This window comes from Chinchilla lanigera, unplaced genomic scaffold, assembly GCF_000276665.1.
Source record: "Chinchilla lanigera isolate Chin_1 unplaced genomic scaffold, ChiLan1.0 scaffold00063, whole genome shotgun sequence".
Lineage (NCBI taxonomy): Eukaryota > Metazoa > Chordata > Mammalia > Rodentia > Chinchillidae > Chinchilla > Chinchilla lanigera.
The window spans coordinates 12,618,270-12,642,884 of NW_004955464.1; the positions used below are offsets into that span (position 1 = coordinate 12,618,270).

Here is a 24,615-nt window from a genome sequence, read left to right on the forward strand (position 1 = left end):
TGCAGTTCAGGCTGGCCTTGAGCTCACTTTGTAGTGCAGGCTGGTCTCGAACTCACAGTGATCCTCCTGCCTCAGCCTCCCAGGTGCTGGGATTACAAGCGTGCACCACCACGGCAGGCTAGAATTCTCTGTTGTTGAGAACAAAAATTTTTTAAAAGCATAGTTGTGTTTCTTCAACCATAATCAGCTTCATGGTGTGATGAGCAGAGTTAGCAAGAGTCGGAATTTTACTGACATTGGCATTAGTGGAGTTAAGTGTAGGTCAGTGAGAGAAAAACAAGAGAGTTGAAGGAATCATAATGATGGACTAGGTAATTAAAACTACATGGCTATGCTGGTTTTTCTTTAAATTTGTGATAGTTTACATGTACTATATTGTCCCCCCGTTCTTTGGTACCATGAATCAACTCAGGACCTTGCACTTGCCAGGCAGGCACTTGTGCCACTGAGCTATATCCCTGGCCCCTATGCCCTTCATTTTGTACTAGAAATTACTTTATTCATTTTTGTACTAGAAATTACTTCATTCATTTTTCCAGTTTAATACACTTAACTCTTCTCAAACATTCTCACACTCTTAAATCCATCCACAAAATTAACTGATGATTTTGCTTTCCTTCATTGAGAAAATAAACCAGTCAAAATCAAGACTTTCTTGGTTCTCATTGAAATAGTAAGTACCTAGGTATCCTGCCTTCCTGCCTGTTACATGAAATGGTGGTGTGAAGTTTTGTAAAATAAAGGAAGCCTGATGAACCCATTGAAGGCCCATCTCTGCAAGTGTGTGAAATCCTCCTTTTTTTTTTTTTTTTTTTTTTTTTTTTTTTTTTTTTTTTTGTCTTTTCTTCCGGTACCAGGAATTGAACTCACGACCTTGTGCTTGCCAGGCAGACACTTTGCCACTGAGCTAAATCCCCAGCCCCTGAAATCCTACTCCTTAGGAACTTGTCAGAGGCATTTTTTCCTCTACATCAACAGTGACATTAGATTTTCCTTCTCTCATGGGCCATTGAAATGCACCAAAACAACTTTTGACCACAGATTCTCTTCAGATCACCACCTCATTTCTCTGTTCTTCAGCAACACTTTTCAAAAAGGATTGTCTTTGCTTGTAGCCTCCAGTTCTTTTTTTTTATGAAACTGATTACATTGTTAACATTGCCCCTATCCTGCGTGCTTTGACTCTTTCTTACATATTGCTACACCTAGTGGTCATTGCTGTCTTTCATCTTAATAGCACTTGATGCAGCCGTTGGGCCAACCTTGAAACACTGCTCTGCTTAGCTTCTGGGTATCTACATTTTAGGATTTTTTGCTTTGTTTTTGTGATACTAAAGATTGAACACAGGGTCTTTGCACTGAGCTATATTCACAGCCCTTTTTTTTTATATTTTTAAACAGGTCTCACAAAGTTGGCTAGGCCAGGTGCCAACTCATGATCTTGCCTCAGCCTCTAAAAGTGCTGGGATTGCAGGCATGCTTTACCATACAAGGCTTGTCTTCCAGTCTTTTTAAGTTTTTGTTTTGTTTTGTTTTGTTTTGTTGAGACAGGGTCTCACTATGTAGTGCCGGCTGGCCTCAAACTCACAGCAGTCCTCTTGACTCAGCCTGCCAACTGCTGGGATTACAGGCATGTACCACCACTCTTAGGTTCAGTCTTTAAAGTTATAGTTTACTTAGGTTCTATCTGTCTACACTCATATCTTCAGTTGATCTCATCTAAGTCCCTGCATTTAAATAAAATGTCTGTCTGTGTTACATCTCTACCATGAAATACAAATTCATATCTAGCTATTTAACATCTCCATTTCATTGTCTGATAGTCATCTAAACATTAACCTGTTCTAAAGAACTTTTTATTTGAAGATTCTACAGACAAATTATTAGACTTCATCACTGTTTAACAAGATAGCTAGATATAGTTTATACTAGCATTTAAACAATCATTTAAATAGTGTAGCAGTGTAGGGTTAGTAACACTCCTGTAATCCGAGGAGGTTGAGGCAGGAGGATTGCAAGTTCCAGTCCAACCTAGACTAATTTAGCAAGACCCTACCTCAAAATATAAAAAATAGGGTGGGGTGGGGCTGGGGATTTAGCTCAGCGGCAAAGCGCCTGCCTGGCAAGCGCAAGGTCGTGAGTTCGGTTCCCGGTACCGGACAAAAAACAAACAAACAAAAAAAAACCAAAAAAAAAAAAATAGGGTGGGGTTTGGGGATGTTATAGCTCAGTGATAGAGTGTCCCTAGGTTTATACCATTAATTTAAAAAAAAAAAAAAAAAAAAACCACATGGATTAACCCAGTGATGAATCCATATTTGCATGTGTGTTGGGAGGTGGGGCCTGGTCAGAAGAGTCATCTCATTGGGTATGACCTAGAAGGTTATATTATTTACCTGCCTGACTCCTCCCTTCACTCTCCTTCCTGGCTGAGATGATGCATGCAGCCAGACCCTTTTTCTGTGCTATTCCTGCCAGCTGACTGACCATGGTCTGCATCTTCTAAAACCCACGGACCAAAATAAACCTCAACTTCTGTGCAGTTGCTGGTGTTGGATATTGTCTATATTATATCTCAGCAACAAGAAAAGAGACAACGTAACACAGCGTCGAGAACAGCTGCTGTGCCCAGCATATTTAAGATCCTTGGTTCAATTCCCAGCATCACAAGAAAAAACTAAATCATGTGAAGATACAAGGGCTGGGAATGTAGCTTAGCAGTAGAGTGCTTGCCTAGCGTGCATTAGAAGCTGGGTTCAGTTCCCAGCGTGTACACACACACACACACACACACACACACACACACACACGAATGCAAGATTTTATTGGAGGGAATTTCAAACCTCTATTTGGGCATGTTAAAGAAGAGCTAAGTAAGAGATACTGTGCTCAGAGTTAGGAAGATTTATTATAAAGATGTCAGTGCTCACATACTGATCTAGATTCATTGCAGTTCCAAGCAACATAACAGAATTTCCCCCTCAAATTTGATATGATTGTTTAAAATTTACATGAGAGCCAGTAGGCAAGGCCTTCAATAAAGATATATTATTGGACTCTGTCTGTCTCCTTCCTGGGGTGGCTTGAGCACCTTTCCCTGTGCCATACCTTTTACAGCCTTAGAGCCAGCCAATCATGGGCTAAAATCATGAATAGAAAAACCCTCTGTAAGTTATGGGTGTTGGATATTTTGTCCCAGCAACAGGAAAGTGACTAAGACAGTATTTTATTATCTCACATAATATCTGAAGATTGGTAGTGCTAGAGCTGACTCTGCAGCTCAGTGCTGTTGCAGGCTCTTGCTTTGCTCTGCCATCTTCTTTATGGTGACACACGGCCTTATGATCACAAGATAATTCATCCAGTTTTACATCCTTACAAACAACATCCCAAGCAGTAAATTAGGGGGTAAACAGCAGCATGTTTTTCTCCAGAAACGTTTTCCTACCAGGAGTGGTTGTGAACACCTGTACTCCCAGCACTTGGACTTGTGGGAGAATCATGAGTTTTAGGCCAGCCTAGACATAATGAGACTGTCTCAAACAAAACAAAACAAAAATCAAGCCATACAAACAAAAAAAGATCAAAAAACAAAACAAAAAAAATCTTTAAAGAAAAAAAGATATTATGGGGAGTGGGTAGTCTTGATATTTGCAACACATTTAATCAGAGAATTGAGTGTTTTGTATTCTTATGCCATGTAAGTAAGATCAATAAAAGAAGAATGGTAAAATAAGTAAGAATAGGTTTTATTTTAAACTGAGAAAGACTCAACCAGGCATGGTGGTACACACCTATAGTACACACCTATAATGCCAGCACTTGAGAGGCTGAGACATGAGGGTTGCAAATTCTAGGATAACCTGGGCTACATAGTGAGTCCCTGTCTGACAAACAAACAAGAAAGCTACCATCTTATATACCCACCAGCAAAGTAAAGTGTAACCTCTGGTCTGGCACTTTGCATTTTGGTGGGATTGAGGCAAACAGAACTCTTCAGATATTGCTGCTGCTGATGTAAACTGTTAGTACCTGGTTAGACAGCAATATGGTATTGCTTTGTGAAGTAGAAGATGTACTACCCTATTAGCAGTTCTTTTATTTATTTATACATTCATTCAGTGAATACTTATTATCTACTGTGAGCCAGATAATGTTTTTTGTGCTTAGGATCAGTGGGAGACACTTGATGTTATATATAGCGGATGATCGATGCTCTGGGAAAACATTATATATTAGAACAAAAAGAGCTCAATATTGAGCCAACTTCATACATTTCACTTTATATATAAGTTTTAAGATTATTATACAGTGGGCCAGGGATGTAGCTCAGTGGCATAAGCACTTGCCTGGCAAGTCTGAAGTCATGAGTTCAATTCCCAGTACCCAAAAAAAAAAAAAAAAATACTATACAGTATGCTGTTTGTTATATCAGCCACATGATTCTTGAATACTTTCTTGAATACTTTTACTTTCCAAAACCCCCTTTTTATAATAATTTCTTTTTTATTTTTATTTATTTATTTCTGCCTTTTTGAGACAGGGTCTCACTATGCAGTTCAGCTTAGTCTTCAACTCACTTTGTAGCCCAGGCAACCATCCTCCTGTCTCAGCCTCCCAAGTGCTGCAGTTACAGGCATGTACCACCATGCCCGGCTATAATAATTTTTTAACTCAGAACTAGATTATATCCTATTTCAATTCTAACAGATACAAGAATTATAAACTATCTGATTTATGAAATGATTTGTTAACAGGTCAGTAACTTTCTCAGCTTTCTAGGGGCATATCCCAAAGCCTTTTACCAAAGAAGCCTTATCAAATTGCTAAATTTTATCTGTTACTCTTGTATTTGAAAGTACCTTGTTTATAAGCCAAAATTAAACCAGACTGATTAAGTCAGACACTGCATATTTTGGGGTTTTTCCATAGGTTATTAATATACCAGCCAAAGTTTAGGAGCATTACAGGGAGACATTTCTAAATTATTTTATATAGTATACAGAACAGAAATAGACATTTTAGGGTTGAAGATGTATTTAATCAAAATTATGCCCTTGTCAGAATTAAAGTAGCATGTCCATCAGAGAGGGAGAATTAAATGGAGGGTGTTTGTTTCAAGTTTAGGGCATACATTCTAGATTGCATTTCAGGAACATTTGTCATACATGGTAAGTGATTTAGGTATTTAAGATCTCAGTTTTACTGACTTTCATAGGAACTTTTAAAAAACAATTCATAAATATTTCTGTAATGTTTCGAGTACTATTAAATCTGTCTTCATTTCTTTCTTTAGTGAAAATCATTTATTCCCTGTCATTCATCAGTCTACAGATTTACTCATTCCTATTACAAACTTAGTAAATTGATTTAATAAAAATTCCCTGTACCCACCTCCCTTTTTTTTTTCTTTTTGAGATAGAATCTCACTATGTGGTTCAGGCAGGCCTTGAACTCATTTTGTAGCCCAGGCTGTTCTTGAACTTGCAACGAGATCCTCCTGCCTCAGCCTCCCTAGTGCTGGGATTACAGGCATGTGCCACCACACCCAGATTAATAGGGATATTTTGAAATTAATGGTGTGTCAGTGTTTAGTAGAATTTCAAGGAAAAAAATAATTTTCCCTGGTAAGGAATAAATGGGAGAGTGAATAGACTTTATAGAGTTTTTAAGACTGGAAAGAAGAATACAGATACCTAAAGAGGAATTCAGGCTCTGGAAAGGGGTTTTGTTTCATGCTGGGAAAGAAATGAGTTGTTTTTGTTTGGGTAGATGAAACCCGTGTGCGTAGAGGTTGAAGTTACCAGAAACAGTAATTGGTGATGCTACTGGACTCTGGAGAAAATAAGAGTGGTTAAGATCAGGAGCACAGGTAGAATGGTATCTTAAGAGAAGTCGTTGCTGGGCGTGGTAGCGCATGCCTGTAATCCCAGTACTTGAAGCTGAGGCAAGAGAATCGCTGCAAGTTGAGTTGAGGCCAGCCTGAACTGCATAGTGAAACTCTGTCTCAAAAAGATCGAAAAAAAAAGAAGAAAGTCTGAGGCCAGGCCTAGTGTGTGCCGGCAATCCTAGCACTCGAGAAACTGAGCCAAGAAGATTGTCACAACTTCAAGGCCATCCTGGGCTACATAGTGAATTTAAGACTAGCCTGAACACCTTAGTGAGGGGAGGAAAAAAAAAAAGCACTGAGAGAGAAATGAAGTGGAAGCTGGGCGTGATGGTGCACACCTGTAATCCCAGTACTTGAGGCTGAGGCAAGAGTATCACTGCGAGTTGAGTTTGAGGCCAGCCTGAATTGCATCGTGAGATCCTGTCTCAAAAAGACAAAAAAAAAAAAAAATGAAGTGGACATAGGCCCCGATGGAGACCTACACTCCTAGCAGTATATGCGTAATCATAAGATACAAAATTAGGTCATGTTGTGCAATACCTAATAGAGTGCCTAACACATTCACACCCAATAAGGTTAATTACGAGAAGGCTAAATTACTAGAAAATACACGTAAGATTTAGTATTGTAACCATTTTATTTTGAAAAGTGTAGTTGAGTGGCATGAAGTACATTCACAGTATTGTGTAGCCATTAGCACTGTCTTAATTCCAAAACTTTTTCATTACCCCAAATGAAACCTCTTATGTGTTAAGTTACACCCCACCCCTAACCTATGGTAACCACTAATCTATTTTCTGTTTTTATGGATTGGATATTTTCTATGAAGCATTTTATATTTTGTGTCTGACCATTTTCACTTAGAATAATATTTTCAACGTTTATCCTATGTCGCAGCATTTTATCAGTACAGTGCTTCATTTTGTAGCTATAGTTTATATTTATACTGTGGTTTGTTCATCCATTAAGGGTTGTTTCTACTTTGTGGCTATTGTGACTAAAGCTGTTGGGAACATTGAGGCACAAGTGTTAGTGTGGACAGATGTTCTTACTTGTTTTGGATATATACCTTGGAATAGAGAAACAATTTCCACAGTTTTACATTTCCATCAGCAATGACAGTATGAAGATTCTAGTTTCTGTACGTCATTGCTGTATTATAATTTATAAAAATTCATTCATCAAGCTAATGAACCCATGTGCATGTAAGGCACTATACTAGCTAGCAGCTGCATGTATTTCAAAGAAGGTAAAGGGAAGAGTCTTTAAAAGGGAGTTTATGGTGTGAGAAGTTAAGTGAGAAGTATATGGCTACTGGTGGCTAAGACAAGCATAACTGTCTGGAAGGAGCAAGTGTTAGTGCCCTACAAGGAATAATTAACTTCGAGATTTCGGCGGGGTAGGGTAGTTTACTTCCAGTTAAAGAGTTAAGAGAGTTTTTTTTTAAAGCTGAATCTTGCCCAGGGATATAGTTCCACATCACAGTGCCTGCCTGGCAAGCATGAGGTACTGAGTTCAATGCCAGTACCAAAAAACAAAACAAAAACAAACAAAAAAGTTGAGTCTTAAATAAGTAAAGGCTTATTTTTTTTTTTTTTCTGTTATGGTGAGGAATTTAAATCCTGTTCTGTGGTTGGTAGAGAACCAGCCATTTCTGAGCAAAGGTAGTGTGATAGAAGAGCAGTAGTATCTACGACACTTGTTTTTTTTTAATTGGTGAGTTGTTGAAAGGAGAGCCAGACATGGTGGCATACACCAGTAATCCCAGCACTCGGGAGGCTGAGGCAGGAGGATTGCTGCAAGTTTGAGGCCAGCTTAGGCTACAACGTGAGTGCAAGGCCAGCCTGAACTACATAGTGAAACCCTGTCTCGAAAAGAAAAGAAAGTAGGAGAGTGATAGACACAGAAAAGCTAGTGAAAAAGAAAGGACTTGGGAACATTTCTATTTTTATATTCTCCCCAAATCTCATCTCCTCCCCTGGCTTTCAACATTAACCACCAAGTACTGATAGTTTTTCCCAGAGATCTACCTTTAAAACAGATACTTCCAGTGCCAGGCATGGCGGCGCATGCCTGTAATCCCAGCACTTTCGAGGCTGAGGCAGGAGGAGGATCACTGCAAGTTCAAGACCAGCCTGAATGGCATAGTGAGACCCTGTCTCAAAACAAGAAAAACAAAACAAAACAAAACAAAACAAACAAAAAAAAAACCACCAGACACTTCCTTTGGGTTCCAGAGCATGTGTTTGATACCTCATATATAATAAGTTCAAAGAGAAATCTTGATTACTCCCTCTAATCTAGTCTTTCATGTTTTTTAAAAGTTATAAGATACTTTTTAAGTGTTGTATTTTTCAGTTTTCAGTAAGAACCACAGGCCTCCTATTTACTTATACTATTAAATTAACCCAAAAGATATCACTAAAGAACTTTAATTTAAACTTTTACATAGCTAAGTATATATTTGGCTAATATATGGTAGTGTAGTTGACTAATAGAGAAGATAAAACAAAATGCTCCTAATTGCAGCATCCTAATAAAACCATTATTGACATTTTAGTGTTTCCTTTTAATCATGACTTCCAAAATAGTTTCTTTCATCTTTTCATCTTACTTTATTCACTCCTGTGTTACTCAGATTTTCATTACTATAACAAGATATCTGAGATAAATCGATTTATAAAGAGGAAAGGTTAATTTTGGCCTAGTTTCAGGCATTCCTGTCCATGACTGGTTATTGATTTGGGCCTGTAGCAAGGCAGCACATTGTGGCAAGAGCACAGGGCAGAGCAAAATTGCTTACCTCATGGCCAGGAAGCAGAACAGATCAAGGGAGATCCAGGATCCCACCGTACCCTTTAAATCATGCTCCCAGTGACTTGAAGATCTCTCAGTAAGACCCACCTCTTGAAAGTTCTGCCACCTTTCCAGAGCCATCTTGGGTTCCAGGCCTTAATGGGCCTTTGGTGGAATTTAAACATCCAAACCACAGGAGTTTCCTTCATCTGATTACTCTGAATTACTATGCTGCTTCTCCCCACCACTTACTCTTATATTCTTAAATGATACATAATATGCATTTGTTTAATGAGGGTAGTTAGGTAAATGGTTATTATGGGGCATGTTCTTATTTTAGAACTTTCATACCAGTAGCAAAGCATTGCTAATTAATATCTCTTCAGGAAACATTGCCTAAATTGGGATTCCAGTATAGAAACATAGGATTGAATATGTAAAGTTCTGAAAAGGTGGTGTCAACTGAAAAACTGGAACATGTCTAATGATACTTAAAGAGGGAAGTTGTTTATGATTTGAGTTCCTTTGTGTCTAAGGGATAACTCATCTCCCTATCTTGAGCTTCAGGTTCTCTCTGCTTTTAAATTCTTATGACAAGAAGTATGCAATGATTAACTATCTTTTCCATAAGAAATCTTGACTTGATATCCGGATATGGCAGCACACACTTGTAATCCCAGTACATGGGAAGCTGAGGCTGGAAGATTGCAAGTTTCAGGCTAACCTAGACTACATATTGAAACCCTGTCTGAACACAACAGCAACAACAAAGTTTGTTTGTTTGTGGTTTTTTTGGTCTGTTTGAGACAGGGTCTCACTATGCAGTTCGTGCTGGCCTTGAGCTCACTTTGTAGCCCAGGCTGGCCTCGAACTTGCAACAATCCTCCTACCTCAACCTCCCAAGTGCTGGGATTACAGGCATACACCACCACACCTGGCAGCAAAGAAATTATTTAATGTTTTTCCCAAAGAATTGACTACAGGGACCGTGTCATCATCCATTTTTAATGAGCTAGAAATTAGATCTATATTTCTTCTTCATTCCCTATTTCCATCATTTATCAAATCCTGCCAGTTTTACTACTTCCTAAATATTTTGTGGATTAGCTTCTATTAATGTTTACATTAAAATTTTATTTTCCCCCAGAATCTCTCTTGTCTTAATCAGTGCTGATGAAAATCTATAGAATGGCTATATGCGTTGACACATGCCTGTAATTCCTGGTACTCTGATGGCTGAGGCAGACTTATAAATTTGAGACTAGCTCAGGCCATTTAGTGGACCTTGCCTGAAATTTTAAAAAGTGCTAGGGATGTAGCTCAGTACTCTCTTGATTCAGTTCCAGTACAGGAGGGAAAAATCTGTATGTGCACTGAACTAGAGAACCAGCACCAAATAATTATTCCTAAGCTAGCTGTTCTGACTACAGTCTGGCCCAAAACTCCAGGCCTTTGTCAATGAGCAGACCTGTTGGTATTCCAACTTACTTTCAAAATAACAGCAACCTACCTTGCTGAAACAGCAGCCTGTGGAGTTTCAGACCCCTCTCCACATAGATACCCTTCACATCCTGATTAGACATACGACCCTGCTGTGGACTTCTGCAGCTCCTTTTTCTGCCACCCATAGATCCTTACTTTGCTTGACAGTTCTATTGGCTTTTAGACAGAATTTCTTCAAGAAGGAGAGGAAGAGTGGTGGGTGCGAGACAAAAGTGATTTTAAAATTTCTATACATTACAGTCAGAACATACAAACTTTCTATTCTTTGGAAATGAGGTTTTGTTTTAAGTAGTACATAGGCAGTTTTCATGACTGTTTCATGTGTGCTTAAGGAACATATGCTTGTTTTATTACTCTTTTGAGACAGGGCCTTGCTATGTAGTCAGATTGGCCCTGAACTCACTATGTAGCCCAGGCTGGCCTTAAACTCAGGGTATTCCTCCTGCCTTAGCCTCCCAAGTGCTGAGATTACAGGCATTCTCCACCATGCCCAGCGATTCCATTATTATTCTTAAGTATTAGAAGTATATGAAGCCGGGCGTCGTGGCGCATGCCTGTAATCCCAGCACTCGGGATGCTGAGGCAGGACGATCCTTGCAAGTTCAAGACCAGCCTGGGCTCCAGTGTGAGCTCAAGGCCAGCCTGAACTGCGTAGGAGACCCTGTCTCAAAAAAAACAAACACACAAGAAAAGAAGTATATGAGAACCATGGAGAGTAATGTATATTGTCTTATATTTATCACTCAGCTTTAGAAATAATGCATTACTCATACAGCTGAGTGCCTCTGGCACCCTTTTAAAATTTTGTTCCCTTCATTTCCGCACAGACATACTGTTTTAGGAGGCTGAGGCAAAAACAATCATAGATTCAACCCTTTCCTGGCAACTTAGTGACTAAGCAAGCCCCTGATGAAAATAAGAAAAAGGAAGGAAAGAGAAAAAGGCCAGGGATGTAGCTTGGCTCATAAGCCCTGTGTTCAGTCCCTAGTATGGTAAAGAAAAATAAATAAGGGTAGTTCAAGATCAAAGCTACCAAGTTGGATATATGAGAATTATCTTCCAAATTAGAATGTTATTACAGACTAGAATTGCCCACAGATAGAGGAATTCTCTTATATCAAAAAACTCTTTAGGGAGGCTGAGGCAAGAGGCTCACAACAAGTTTAAGACCAGCCTAGAATAGTGAGACCGTGTCTTAAGTTTTTTTTTTTTTTTAATCCCAATTTTTTACCACTTAGAAGAACATTTGGAGATTTGTCAGAGAAATTTTTGTCATCTCAGTGCATATTGAATTAGAACATAAGAGCTTTAAATCTCTAAATTGATAGCTAAGCATCCAAAAATAAGCATTATATAGATACATAAGGAATACTGTGACAAGTAGCTTGCTTTAAGCTTCTAGCTATGGATATTGTTAGTTAATGTTGTTTTGGGGTTTTTTTGACAACTTATGGCAAGCCATTTCACTTATGAGGGAAAAATCTAAAGCTAAAAAGTTTCATTGGATGGAACACTTGCCTAGCATGTGCAAGGCGCACTGTATTTAATCCCCAGCGCACACGCATTCACTAGGATAGATCCGTAGATACATACATTCATTTCTGAATTACCTTACTAATCTTTCAGGTAACTTGCAAACTTATCCTTAAAAGACTTATTGTCCAGTTATATTGGTGTTTTTTTGTGGGGTTTTTTTTTGTGTGTGTGTGTGTGGTACCGGGAATTGAACTCATGACGTCACACTTGCTAGGCAGGTGCTTGCACCACTGAGCTATATCCCCGGCCTTATGTTGGGGTTTTATTTGGTTTTGGTTTTGGTTTTGGTTTTGGTTTTTTTCAGACAGGATCTCACTATGCAGTTCAGGCTGGCCTTGAGTTCACTTTGTAGCCCAGGTTGGTCTTGAACTCACAATGATCCTCCTGCCTCAGTCTCCTGAGTGCTGGATTGCAGGCATGCGCCACCATGCTGTCCGTATTCTTATAAATGGTAACACATTACATTTAATGTCTAAATTGGATTTTGACTCAAGACCAAGATCATTTAACAGTTTCACTTTTGCAGTTATATATGACAATGATTTTTCCCTTTGTGATTGTGTGTATTATCTTGTTTTTTCATTTACAGATTGGCAGATTCGTGTGGCCTTTTTAATAATTGAATAATGATGAAAATGGATCCAAAATATTATTAAGTTACTTCTCCACCAAAGCAGAAGAAGATTCTTCATATCACCTTCCAGTAGCTCAATTCAGTTTTTGGAAAGGAGCAGAACAAGGGAAATACTGAAAACCGAAGAGAAGAAAACTTCGTTTTGGAATTGTCTTTCTCCTTGACTGCCTCTCACCCCGTCTTTCTATTTGTTTTAGTTTTACTGTGTTTATAAATAGTGAAGACCAAAGAAATAGAATATATGTTTAAGAGCTGTATACCAAGAAATTTGCCTTGAAAGCTGCTATTCTATAGAGGGAAAAGTTTATCCAGTTCTTGTCTGATTCTTTTTTAAACAAGATTTCTTAGGTCCTTAGATTTTGAAAGTTAAGATAGGTACAAACATATTTGCATACTGTTTTTAGCAGTTGTGTAAAAACAATGAGATTTATGTTTTGAGGGCTTTGTCATGTGGTGAGTTTACCACAGGAGTTGACTGCTCCAAAGATTTTTGATTGTTTTAATACTATATTTTTGATCTATCTCCTTGATGACAGTACTTATCTGCACATGAAGCTACCTGTCTTGCTCACTATGACCTTGTTATGAACAGTGTTTGGCCTCACTGTGCAGATGTCCATGTATTACCTATTTAAGCAACATTATAGTGCTGTTTCTCAAGAAAGTTGAATGAGGTGAACATAGACATAGCTTTTTCCCCTTACCCCTCTTTTTAAATGTAACAAATACTTTTTATGTTCCCCTTCCCCCTTCCCCTCCCCCTTCCCCCTTTTGGAAACGTGTCAGGAACTAGGTAGTGGAGGATGAGCAATTGAGGGAACTAAGAAAGTGACCCATACGGAGCCAGGCTTCTCTCTGCTTCCTCGCAAGGCGTGCTGCTGGCTGGGCAATTTAAACTCCCTTTTAACAAGAAAACCTTTTAGGAGATCCAGCTGGTAACCTCAAGGAATTCAGAAAACAGGACCACAGAGGTTACACTCTGGGGTAAATATTCTGTGTATGTCTAACCGGAAGAAAACTATGTATATGTTCTATGGAAAGTATCTGTTGCTTTCTCTAGCATTTAATTTGGAGAATATTGGTGGAAAAAATCTTTAGACATTGTCTTTGCTCTCTAGGGAGATCTTCTGCTTTTGCCAGAAGTTATCCAAGTATCTGAAGAAGACTGCTTTTATAAATATCTAGTGTAGTTTTTCATACGTGTTTATTATTCAGGTTCTTCTGATGTAACTTATTGCATTAGTTTCCTTCATATAACTTTGCAGACTAGTGCCAGGCGTGGTGGTGCATGCCTGTAATCCCAGCACTCGGGAGGCTGAGGCAGGAGGATCATTGCGAGTTGGAGGCCAGCCTGGGCTACAAAGTGAGCTCAAGGTCAGCCTGAACTCTATAGCGAGACCCTGTCTCAAAAAGACAAAAGAAAAAAAAAAAAAACTTTGCAGACTCAAGGCACATTTTTCTGTTTATGTGCTTTTCATAGTCATATATTTACAGACCATTGCTTTTGTTTATAACATCTATAAAATTTGGACTTGAATAAGTAAGGCTTAGAGGACAGGACTTTCTAAAGAGGGACCTAGATTCCTGTACATATTGGTATCAGTGTCTTCCAAGAATAAATCATTTGAGTTGTCTCGTTTTCAGATCCTGGCCATGAGGTTGGATGCCTCACCTTGCTGAAAAGAGACACTGGACCTAAATGGCGCAGCATGACTTTGTTCCTGCTTGGCTAAATTTCTCAACACCACAGTCAGCTAAGGTATGCCTGTGTTCCATATTAACAACACAAATACCAGTTCTTTTCATCATTAGGTGACCTATGGCCTGTTTCATATCTTGAGTTTTTTAATACATATATCAGCCTTATCTGAGGATTTCAAAGATGTTTGTTCATGTACTTAATCTTTCTTTGAATAGAATATAAGTAATAGGCTACCTGCATTAGTTTGTACCTTATTATTTCCAGTATCTCATTTTTAATATTATATCTTCCCCCAAAAGAAAAAATTATATCCCAGACTTTTGTTATTACATGGCACATTATTTAGCACTTTTTGTTTTAGCTAAGGCATACTTTGGACAGAAAATATACATGTTAATCTGTTGTCAAAGGAGCAGAGGTGAAGGGGAAATAAGCTTGGGGTAAATGGACCTTTGGAATGAATGCACGTGTGACTATGATAGTAGATGAGGAGGAAAAGAGAGAGACAGTGATAACTCAGCTACTACATGGATCTCTTATTAAATTCTAGAAATTCCATTTACAGCTAATAACTTATTTTATGATTGGGAAAAGTGTTTGTATCATAAGGAGCAAAGACAAGTAGAAAAATCAGGTCATAGGCTAAATGGTCTCCAGAATGTGGCCTATTCTCTCTATTTTTCAGGCAGGTGCTTGTGTCACTGAGCTATGTCCTCGGCCCACTTTGGGTCTTCATTTATTCTCTGTATTTTTAAATGCAGATTTTGAAGATGCTCCTGGTTTGATCTAAGGACTCAAATTTTTTTCCTAAAAATTTCATTTTGATTGTTTTGTTTTTTTTTTTTGGTTTTTCTCCGGTACCGGGAACCGAACTCACGACCTTGCACTTGCCAGGCAGGCGCTTTGCCGCTGAGCTAAATCCCCAGCCCCAAAATTTCATTTTGAAAGCATGGTGTGGTGGAGTGGTACATGCCTGTAATCCCAGCATTTGGGAGGCTGAGGTGGGAGGATCACCATGAGTTCAAGGCAGCCTGGGCTATGAAGTGAGTTCAGGGCAAGCCTGAACTACATAGTGAGACCCTGTCTCAACAACCCCGACCCCCAAAAAACTTCATTTTTAATTGCCTTCATGAAATTTCTTTAATAATTGATCTAACCTGACCCAAAGTTTTGGGATTGGTAGGCCAGAATGATTAGGTGTAGAAAAAACACTTTAAAAAGTGAATAAGTTCCAGGGATAGTGGTGCATGCCTGTAATCTCATCATTCAGGAGACTAAGGCAAAAGGATTGGCTTGAGTTTTTGAGGTCAGCCTAGACTGCATAGTGAGACCCTGTCCCCAAAACAAACAAAAAGCTGAATAATTTATGAATGATTATTTTGACACAATGAACCTATGTAAAAGAAAAGATATTATTTACAGTACACCTACAGTAAGCAAAGTTGTATGGTTTTAGCGTTAGGACAGAAATGTAAAGGTATGAAAGAGAAAAGAGAGTTCAAAAATCTGTACGTTATTTAACTTTTGAGTGCCAACGTAATTCAGTGGAGGGAAGTGATAGGTTTTGTTTTGGATGTTTTTTTGTTTAACAACTGGTCAGGACAACTAGATAACTATAGGATGAGCATTTAACCTTTTTTTTTGTTGTTTTTTTGAGACAGGGTCTCACTGTGCAGTTCAGGCTGGCCTTGAGCTCACTTTGTAGCCCAGGCTGGCCTTGAACTCAAAAACGATCCTCCTGCTTCAGCGTCCTAAGTGCTGGAATGTGTGCCACAACGCCCGGCTGGTGTTAACATAAAAATTAATTTGAGTATAAACTAAATTTCAAAAGCTAAGACTGTAACTCCTTTAGGAAAAAAACCATAGAAGATCTTTGTAACTCACTAGAATGGGTAGTAAAGACTGAGGATAGCAATTATTAAGGATGTTGATTTTAAGAAAATATATGTAAAATTGTCTCTGACCCAACTTCTGTTTTTCCTATAAGTGCTTGTCATAAATACTCTTACTTTTCAAGCTAAATAGACTCTGATCTCTGTATTATTCAGGGTTCTCCAGGGAAAAAGAATAACAAGAGAAAAAATGGTGTGTGTGTGTGTGTGTGTGTATGTATGTATATGGTATTGGCTTATGGTGTTAGAGGCTGAATAGGGCTACAGTAGCGGCAGACAGGCTAGAAAGCCAAGAAAATAGGGAGTTACTTAGTCTAGGTGGCTGGATTCCTCACAAAGGTGGGTAGAGGGAGTAGGGAGAGTGTGCAACCCTACCCCATGGCCAACGACCTAAAAACCCCCTGAAGAGCTGCCAGTACTGCCCAAGCCATGTTCAAAGGCTGAAGAACCTGGAATCTGATGTCCATAGTGACAGCAAAAACATACCTGTCCAAGAAGAGTCGAGCATAGACAAATGAGAGTATCCCTCTTCTGCTTTTTCTTTCCTTCTGAGCCTGTTGAACAGTGCCCCTCATATTCAGTAGGGAATCTTCCCTACTCAGCTGCCTGACCCACATGCCAATTTTCCCTGAAAACATTCACACAGACAGCCAGAAGTATAGTTTACCAATATTCTAAACACACACACACTCATCCCTCAATCCATTCAAGTTGAAAACCAAAATTGACAATTAATTTAGTCTCTATCATTTATAGCTAAAGAAAGCCACAGAATAAAATTATGTAGATTAGGAAGAGACTTCACAGTTAATCTGTGTTTGTTAAACTGATCCTTACGGTTGTATAAATCCTATGATCTCTTTCTTCATATGTAAATTAATAAGGTAGTATTGATGCCAAAGTTACAGTATTATTATAGGAATTCAAGTAATGTTTTTAAAGAAGTATTTTAAGATGGAAATGGTGGTGCATGCCATACCGGGGCAGAGGGATCAGGTTTTTGTGTGTACGTGGGTTGTAATCAAACTCAGGACCTTGGTCTTGCCAGACAGGTGCTGTGTCACTGAGCTGTATACCTGGCCCTCAGGATCAGAAGTTTGAGGCCAACCTAACTACATATTAAGACCCTGTCTCAAAAGACAAAAGCCCTCAACAAACTGTGTAGTTATTCATAACCTGCCTAGGATATAAAATATCTATTCTCCAGATCTAGATTAATTTACAGCAATAATAATGCTTTTTAGAATAACTTTTAAGGCAGGCATCTTTTTCTCCATTGTAAGATTAATTTTTTATTTTATAGTGCATGTTTGTGGTACATGATTACATTCATTGTGAGGAGTTGATACATGTTCATGACTTTAGTTCTTACTTTCATCTCCTTCCTCTTTTCCTCTTTCCTCCCTCCCTCTTTTGGTCCCCTTCCCTTTTATAAAAGATCTATCTCTATTTTGTATTAAGTGTAAAGTTTTAGGGTTGTTATTTAGAGGTAGTAATGCTCCCCTTTCTCTCATACTAACAATTGAAATATTTGCCCTTTCTCCTGGGTGTGGTGGCGCATGCCTGTAATCCCAGCACTCAAGAGGCTGAGACGGAAGGATCACTGTGAGTTTGAGACCAGCCTGGGCTACAAAGTGAGCTCAAGGTCAGCCTGAACTGCACAGTGAGACCCTGTCTCAAAAAGACAAAAATAATTGAAACTGTAATCTAGGACTTCTCTAAATTAACTTGGAAACTTGTGTTACCCTTATGAAACATGCATTTATAGTGTGGATATCTGTCACTATTCTTTTTTTTCTTTCTTTCTTTGTTTTTTTTTTTCTAGTACCGGGAATCGAACTCATGACCTTGCACCTGCCAGGCAGACGCTGTGCTGCTGAGCTAAATCCCCAACCCCTTTGTCACTATTCTGATGCAAAACCTGATATTATTAAAACATGCACACACACGTATATCTTAATTGTTTGCATCTCTGTACTTTATCATTTTAGTCACCTACAACCACTTTTGAAAAACACGGAGACCACCTATCCCGAGGAGAAGGTAGATTTGGAGTAAGCCGTCGGCGACACAATTCCTCTGATGGCTTTTTCAACAATGGACCTTTACGAACTACAGGAGGTGAGCACCCACACTGGGGTGCATGTTCATAAAATAAAAATAGGATCCTGTGTACACATACTTCTCAATTAGATCCTATAGTGGTGATTACCCAACTACATTGATTTTCTAGATCTAACATTTTTTTTGTTACCATGAATCATCTTTTCAGTTGAAGGACTCATTTAGAAATTACCTCACAAAAGAAAGATGTATTTAGTGGGTTTTCTCTGTGTGAACTTCTTATTGAAAAGGCCCCATAAACTAAGTCAGGAAATAGCTGACCCAGTTATTTCTGACTTCGCAGGAAACAAATAAGCTAATGTGTTACTTTCTCATACTATTCTAGATTCCTGGCACCAACCCTCCCTGTTCCGCCATGATTCTGTGGACTCTGGTGTCTCTAAGGGAACATATGCTGGAATCACAGGGAACTTATCTGGTTGGCACAGCTCTTCCCGGGGTCATGATGGCATGAGCCAGCGTAGTGGAGGTGGCACGGGGAACCATCGACACTGGAATGGCAGCTTCCACTCCCGGAAAGGCTGTGCCTTTCAGGAAAAGCCGCCTACAGAGGTTAGGGAAGAAAAAAAAGAAGACAAGGTGGAAAAATTGCAGTTTGAAGAGGAAGACTTTGTAAGTATGAAACTTGTTTTTGTTTGTTTTATCTTTTTGAGACAGGGTCTCGCTATGCAGTTCAGGCTGGCCTTGAACTCACTTTGTAGCCAAGGCTGGTCTTGAACTTGCAAGGATCCTCTTGCCTCAGCCTCCCAAGTGCTAGGATTACAAGCGTGCGCCACCACACCTGGTTTGAAACTTTAGATGTGTAGCTAAAACCCAACAATAGTCTTAAATACAAGAGTTAGTAATGATGCACAAAAGGGAGTCTCTACATTTAGATTTTTACTAACTTTAGAGGAAAGAAGTTGATTAATTTGAAGACAATGACCAAAGTTCCTGTGTAACTTTTAGCAAATCTCGATACATTTTTCATCTTTATACCTTTGGACTTTGAAAAAAAAGCTAATTTTCTTTAAGTTTTATAAGGTTCAGTATCTAAATATAGTTATGTAAAAATGCAGCTTTGCATGTTAAATTGTATTTTCTATCATAAGAGATTTTTTCCTGGTAATCTGCTTTTCCTGTTCTACAAAATAATTGATAGGTTATTAACATGCAATTTTGAGTACTTGAACATTGCTTTATATCATTAAAATTTGGTGCTATTATATGTTACATTCCTTTGGCCTCTAAATTAAACTTGAGTTACTATTATTTTAACATGTAATCAGTAACCAAATTACTAAGTTAATTTACATTATTTTTGTGTGAGGTCATCACTGTATTCTGTGTTATGGCACATCTCACTACTGTATAGATGGTACACATTCTGAGTACTTAACTACCTGTGACTGGAGCGACTGTAACAGCGCAGCTAGTTATTTTTAAGTAACATGTTAACCAGTCTTCTTTAGTAGCCACTTTTAACAACATGTTAATAGTAAAAGTCAATTACAGGTGACTTAAATTTAGATATTAATCCCTTTTCTCCATGTCTGGAAAATTTCTTAGGGTCCTTGATTCAGATAAGGAATTCCTATCAAATATTCTCCTCTGTTCTGTTCTTTTCTCTCTTTTCCTTTTCTTGCTTCCTTCCTTTCTGTCTGTCTTTGGAAGCTTTGTTCTTTACAAATATCCCTGTTAGAAATAACTTCAATTTAAACTGAGTTCTATCATGGGTCCTTTAGCAGACATAGTGGAAAATGAATTGACCTAAGAAAACTGTTACGGTGGTATGATCTTTACCTAGTGAGTGATTTAAAGGGAGGTTGGCTGTCAAAGCAAATCTCAGACCAGTTCAGGCAAATTATTTCATATTTGTATTTCTATGAAATATGGTAAGGGCCAGGCGTCTTGGCGCACGCCTGTAATCCCAGCACTCAGGAGGCTGAGGCAGGAGGATTGTTGTGAGTTCGAGGCCAGCCTGGGCTACAAAGTGAGCTCAAGGCCAGCCTGAACTCCACAGCGACACCCTGTCTCAAAAAGACCAAAAAAAAAAAAACAGAAAGAAAGAAAGAAATATTGTAAAGTACTATATATAGAAAAGTATGGAGAAAATGACTTGTGAAATACTGACATTTTGCCAAATACACTGTAGACCATTCTTTCAGAAAAGACATTACAGATTACTATAGTTAAGGCATCTTTAGTCCTGTTATCTTCCTTCTCCCAAATCACCTTCTTGATTTCAGTATTTTAACATCCTCAGGCATGGTTTGGATAAATTTATTACATGTGTGTAAACTTTGCATGTTTTTAAACTTTATATGAATAGTAGGCTGTACTGTGATTCTTCTTTATCTGTGTGAAATTGTTTGAGGCGTACATGTGATGATACACAAGATCTAAATTAGTGGTTCCCAGCCAAGGGCAACTTTGTCCCCAGGGAACATTTGGGAATATCTGTTGGAAACATTTTGGTTGTCAAAACTGGAGATGGTGCTACTGACATCCAGTGTGAAGATATAGGGGATATTTCTAAACACCTACAATGCACTGGACAGCACATAACAAGAATTAACCAGCCCAAAGTGTCAGTAGCACCAGGGTTCAGAAACTTCGCTCTAGATCTTTTTCATTACTATGTAATAAGTACTCTCTTGTGTGAATGTACCTGATTTACTTAGCCATTTTCTTGTTGGTGGACCTTTAGGTTGTAAAACATCTTGCTTTAGAGACTAAATCTAAAGAATTAGAACTGAGGTATTACAATAGAGAAAGAAAAATAAAAAATGCCGTTTTTATCCAAAGCAGATTGATGATTAATATATAATTTACTTGAAAGGAAAATAGAAGCAGCAGAATTGGCAGAAGGTAACAAATTATTGATGCCAAAGAGATGAGTGAGAAATGTGGCCTTGGAATAGAGATAAAGGTTGAGGCTTATGGACGGGCAGAATTAACCAAAGGCAGTAATATATCAGTAAAGGGGGAGCAAAGCATGACCTGCAAAACAGCAGGAAGAAGGACTAGTGATGAGCTGAAGAAGAAAAAAATATATTAAAGTTCTATAAAATTTATAAAGGCATTTGGGTCCTAGTTTATAGAAGGTTTTGTATATTATTTTATATTAATCAAAAGGTTATTTTTGTTTTAAAATAGCATTGGTTTAACGTACCCAGTGCTAGCTGAATGGGGGCTTAGCTAGCCCCTCACTGCGGATAAACTCTTGGAAATACAGTCCCAGTTGAGCTCCATAAAGACAGACACACAGTAGAAGCAAAGGAAAAGGGAAGATGAGATTTTAAAAAGGAAAGAATAGGGCTGGGTTATAGCTCAGTGGCACAAGCACCTCCCTGGCAAGTACAAGGTCCTGAGTTCAATTCTCGGTACCAAAAAAAAAAAAAAAAATCCTTAAAAAGAAAAGAATAGAACAACCATGACAGTAAGAAAGTAAATCACTATCTTTGAACAGTGAAAATGAAAGGAAGAGTGTGATAATAGATAATGGTAGCTGGGCCCACATTCAAAACTAATCGCATATAAATGAACAACATAAAACGATCAAGGTCAAATCCCTTTCTGTCTTATTATAAGGTAGAAAAAGGAGCAGACTAAAATCCCAACAGACAGTGCACAGTACACTGCAAGACATGTACACAAAACAAGTTATAATCTACAATCTTAAAACATAACCAAATGATACTAAGAAAATGGTAAAAAAGGAAAGAAAATGGTTAAGAGCAACATAGTCCAGCAAAACAAAATAAATTGTTAGAACTTTGGAAAGAAATAATGAAAGATTTCAGAAACATGAAGGCTAAATGAGAATGAACACAAAGAATGAATACTTAGTCTTTCAAGGATTAGAATACAGAAAGGAAAGTTTTTTAAGTGAAAAGATACTTTCAGGGGCTGGGGATTTAGCTCAGTGGCACAGCGCCTGCCTGGCAAGTGCAAGGTCGTGAGTTCTATTCCCAGTACTGGGAAAAAAAAAAAAAAAAAAGAAAAAGACACTTTCACCCTAGGCATGGTGCCCCACACTTGCAGTTCCAGCACTTGGGAGGCTGAGAGGAAGGAGGAGCACTGTGGTTCAGCACCAGATTGGGCTTCATAGTGAGTTCAAGACTAGCCTGGACTATGTAGCCAGATCCTGTCTCAACAAAAAAGACAGACATTTGGCAAAAATGATTATATACATAAAAAAGTTAGTGTCACTCCACCAAAGAAAACCCAGAACAAAGAAATAGCTTAAATACCAAAAAAATATAATTTAAGAAAAGTTTCATGTAACAAAATAAACCATATTAAAAATTTTATATATATATATGTGTATATGTGTGTGTGTGTATGTGTATATATATATATATATATATTGAATTGTGCACAGTGGGAGCACACATGTAATCTTAGCACTCAGGGAAGCTGAGGCAGCAGGATCATGAGTTCAGGACCAGCTTGGCAACTTGGAAATCTGGCAAGAAGACCCTGTCTCAAAATAAAAAATAAAGAGGTTGAGGATGAATAGGCCTTGGGTTCATTCTCCAGCAATGTCCATACTTCCCCCTCAGAAAAACCTACAAATTGAAAGAACAGCTATAGCAGCCAAAACTGAGAGATAGTCTTATAAAACACTAGACTTGATGGGAAGCTTTAAAAAATGAATTAATTTAAAAAGGGCTAGAAGTGTAGCTCACTGTGAAGACCCTGGGTTCAATTTCCACTACCACCACAAAACAAGGAAGCAGAACAAAAAAATACCCTTTCAGCATCCAAGCATAAAGACGGCATTACTTGTAAGAGAAAATCAAATGTACTCTGACAGCAAAGCTTTATAATAGAAATAAATGGAGGAGCCAGGTGTGGTGGCGCACACCTATAATCCCAGAACTTGGGAGGTTGAAGAAGGAGGATGATTACGAGTTCAAGACCAGCCTGGGCCACGAAGTGAGCTCAAGGCCAGCCTGAACTGCATATGGAGACCCTGTCTCAAAAAGACAAAAAAGAAATAAATGGAGGAATCATAGTTAAAAGTATTCAAGGAAAGAAAATGTGAATCAAATGAGAGACCTCAGACTTAGCATTAGTTACAAAGATCACACATAAACATCCGTATGTAACAACTTGAGATACTCTTCCCCTTTATTTTTCCTGAGGAAATTCTAGAGAACCATTAATTAGAAAGATACCGACAAAGAGAATGTGTTAAAAATTAAGTATCTGATCACTGGCTGTGGATATAGTTCAGTGGTAGAGTACTTGTCTAGCATGTGCTAGGACCTGGTTTCAATCCCCAGTAATACCTTTAAAAAGTTGATTAATTGTATAACTAAGATTACATAAGAGTTAAAAGAGAATATAGCATGTAAGGTTGTGTGTCCTGACAGTCTAGATACAGTGTAACTTTTTTAATAGAAAAAGGAGGAAAGTATGTCCACCAGTGTCAGTCTTCTGAGATTGTTGTATATACAGGGATAAAGCAAGAGACGATAACATTTTGTCTTGTGTTCTTGGGAATCAGGATTCTGTGTAGAAGAAACAAAACACAAATATAAGATGTTCGAGAAGAACCCCAAAGTATTCAAGTTGAATTGGAAATACTCAGTAATAAATCATAAAGTGTTTAACTTTCAGACATCCTGACAGTTACTTGACTTAACTTTTTAACTTGTATAATAATGCAAAAAACATTTGTATACAACCATTTGGTTTTTACTTTCAGTATAATATTAAAAATTTCACGAGATACTCAAATATGCTTTGTGTTGATTTTGCCCAGCTGAGGTTTGTGAGTACATTTAAGGTTGGCTTGGCCAAACTATGATGGTTAGGTGTGTCAGTGCATTCGTGGCTAAAAATACTTTGAATTCATAATGGCATTACATATCCCCAAAGTGGAACACACATACATACACACATAATTTATTCCAACTTCTGTCCACTAAAAGAACAAACAATTCCGTATCAGTGAGCAGCCCAGTACTTTAAAAGATTGTGGTCCTGGGCGGGTGTTATGGCATATGACTGTAATCCCAGCACTCAGGGGGCTGAGGCAAGAGGATTGCCACAAGTTCAAGGCCAGCCTGGGTTACAAAGTGAGATCCTGTCTCAAAAAAAAGAAAAGGAGGGGCTGGGGATTTAGCTCAGCGGCACAGCACCTGCCTGGCAAGTACAAGGTTGTGAGTTTGATTCCTGGTACTGGAAAAAAAAAGGGGGGTGGTACAGTACCTGCCTGGCAAGAGCAAGGTCGTGAGTTCAAGTGCCAGTACTGGGGGAAAAAAAAAGATTGTGGTCTTAAAATACTGTTTCTGTACCGGATACTTAAAGGTAAGCTTGGAATATTTTTTCACACTATATAAAAAAAAATTACTAAGGTTAAAAAAAAAAAATTGCCAAGGTTATGTCCAAAGGATTCAGAACCCAAATTAAAGGGGTTTTAGTACCCAGACATGGGACTATTTTAGACATCAGCTAAAGATACCTGCAGAGGTTTAACATACCAAATATGGTTAGATCTGTAAGTTCATATTGATAACTCCCCAGCCTTAGGAATAAACGTATA

At 38.3% G+C, this 24,615-nt stretch overlaps 1 protein-coding gene across 3 annotated transcripts in view; it reads left to right on the forward strand.

Annotated features, from left to right (window-relative positions):
* The window catches only part of Gpbp1l1 (GC-rich promoter binding protein 1-like 1), a 58,315-nt gene that overhangs the window by 16,897 nt on the left and 16,803 nt on the right, over positions 1–24,615 (forward strand). For all 3 annotated transcript variants that reach the window (XM_013521584.1, XM_005398693.2, XM_013521585.1), the window contains exons 2-5: positions 12,315–13,343; positions 14,004–14,118; positions 17,945–18,074; positions 18,403–18,689. In XM_013521584.1, the coding sequence (XP_013377038.1) occupies positions 14,059–14,118; positions 17,945–18,074; positions 18,403–18,689 (477 nt within the window). In that variant the 5' untranslated portion in view covers positions 12,315–13,343; positions 14,004–14,058. The remainder of the gene's footprint in view (positions 1–12,314; positions 13,344–14,003; positions 14,119–17,944; positions 18,075–18,402; positions 18,690–24,615) is intronic.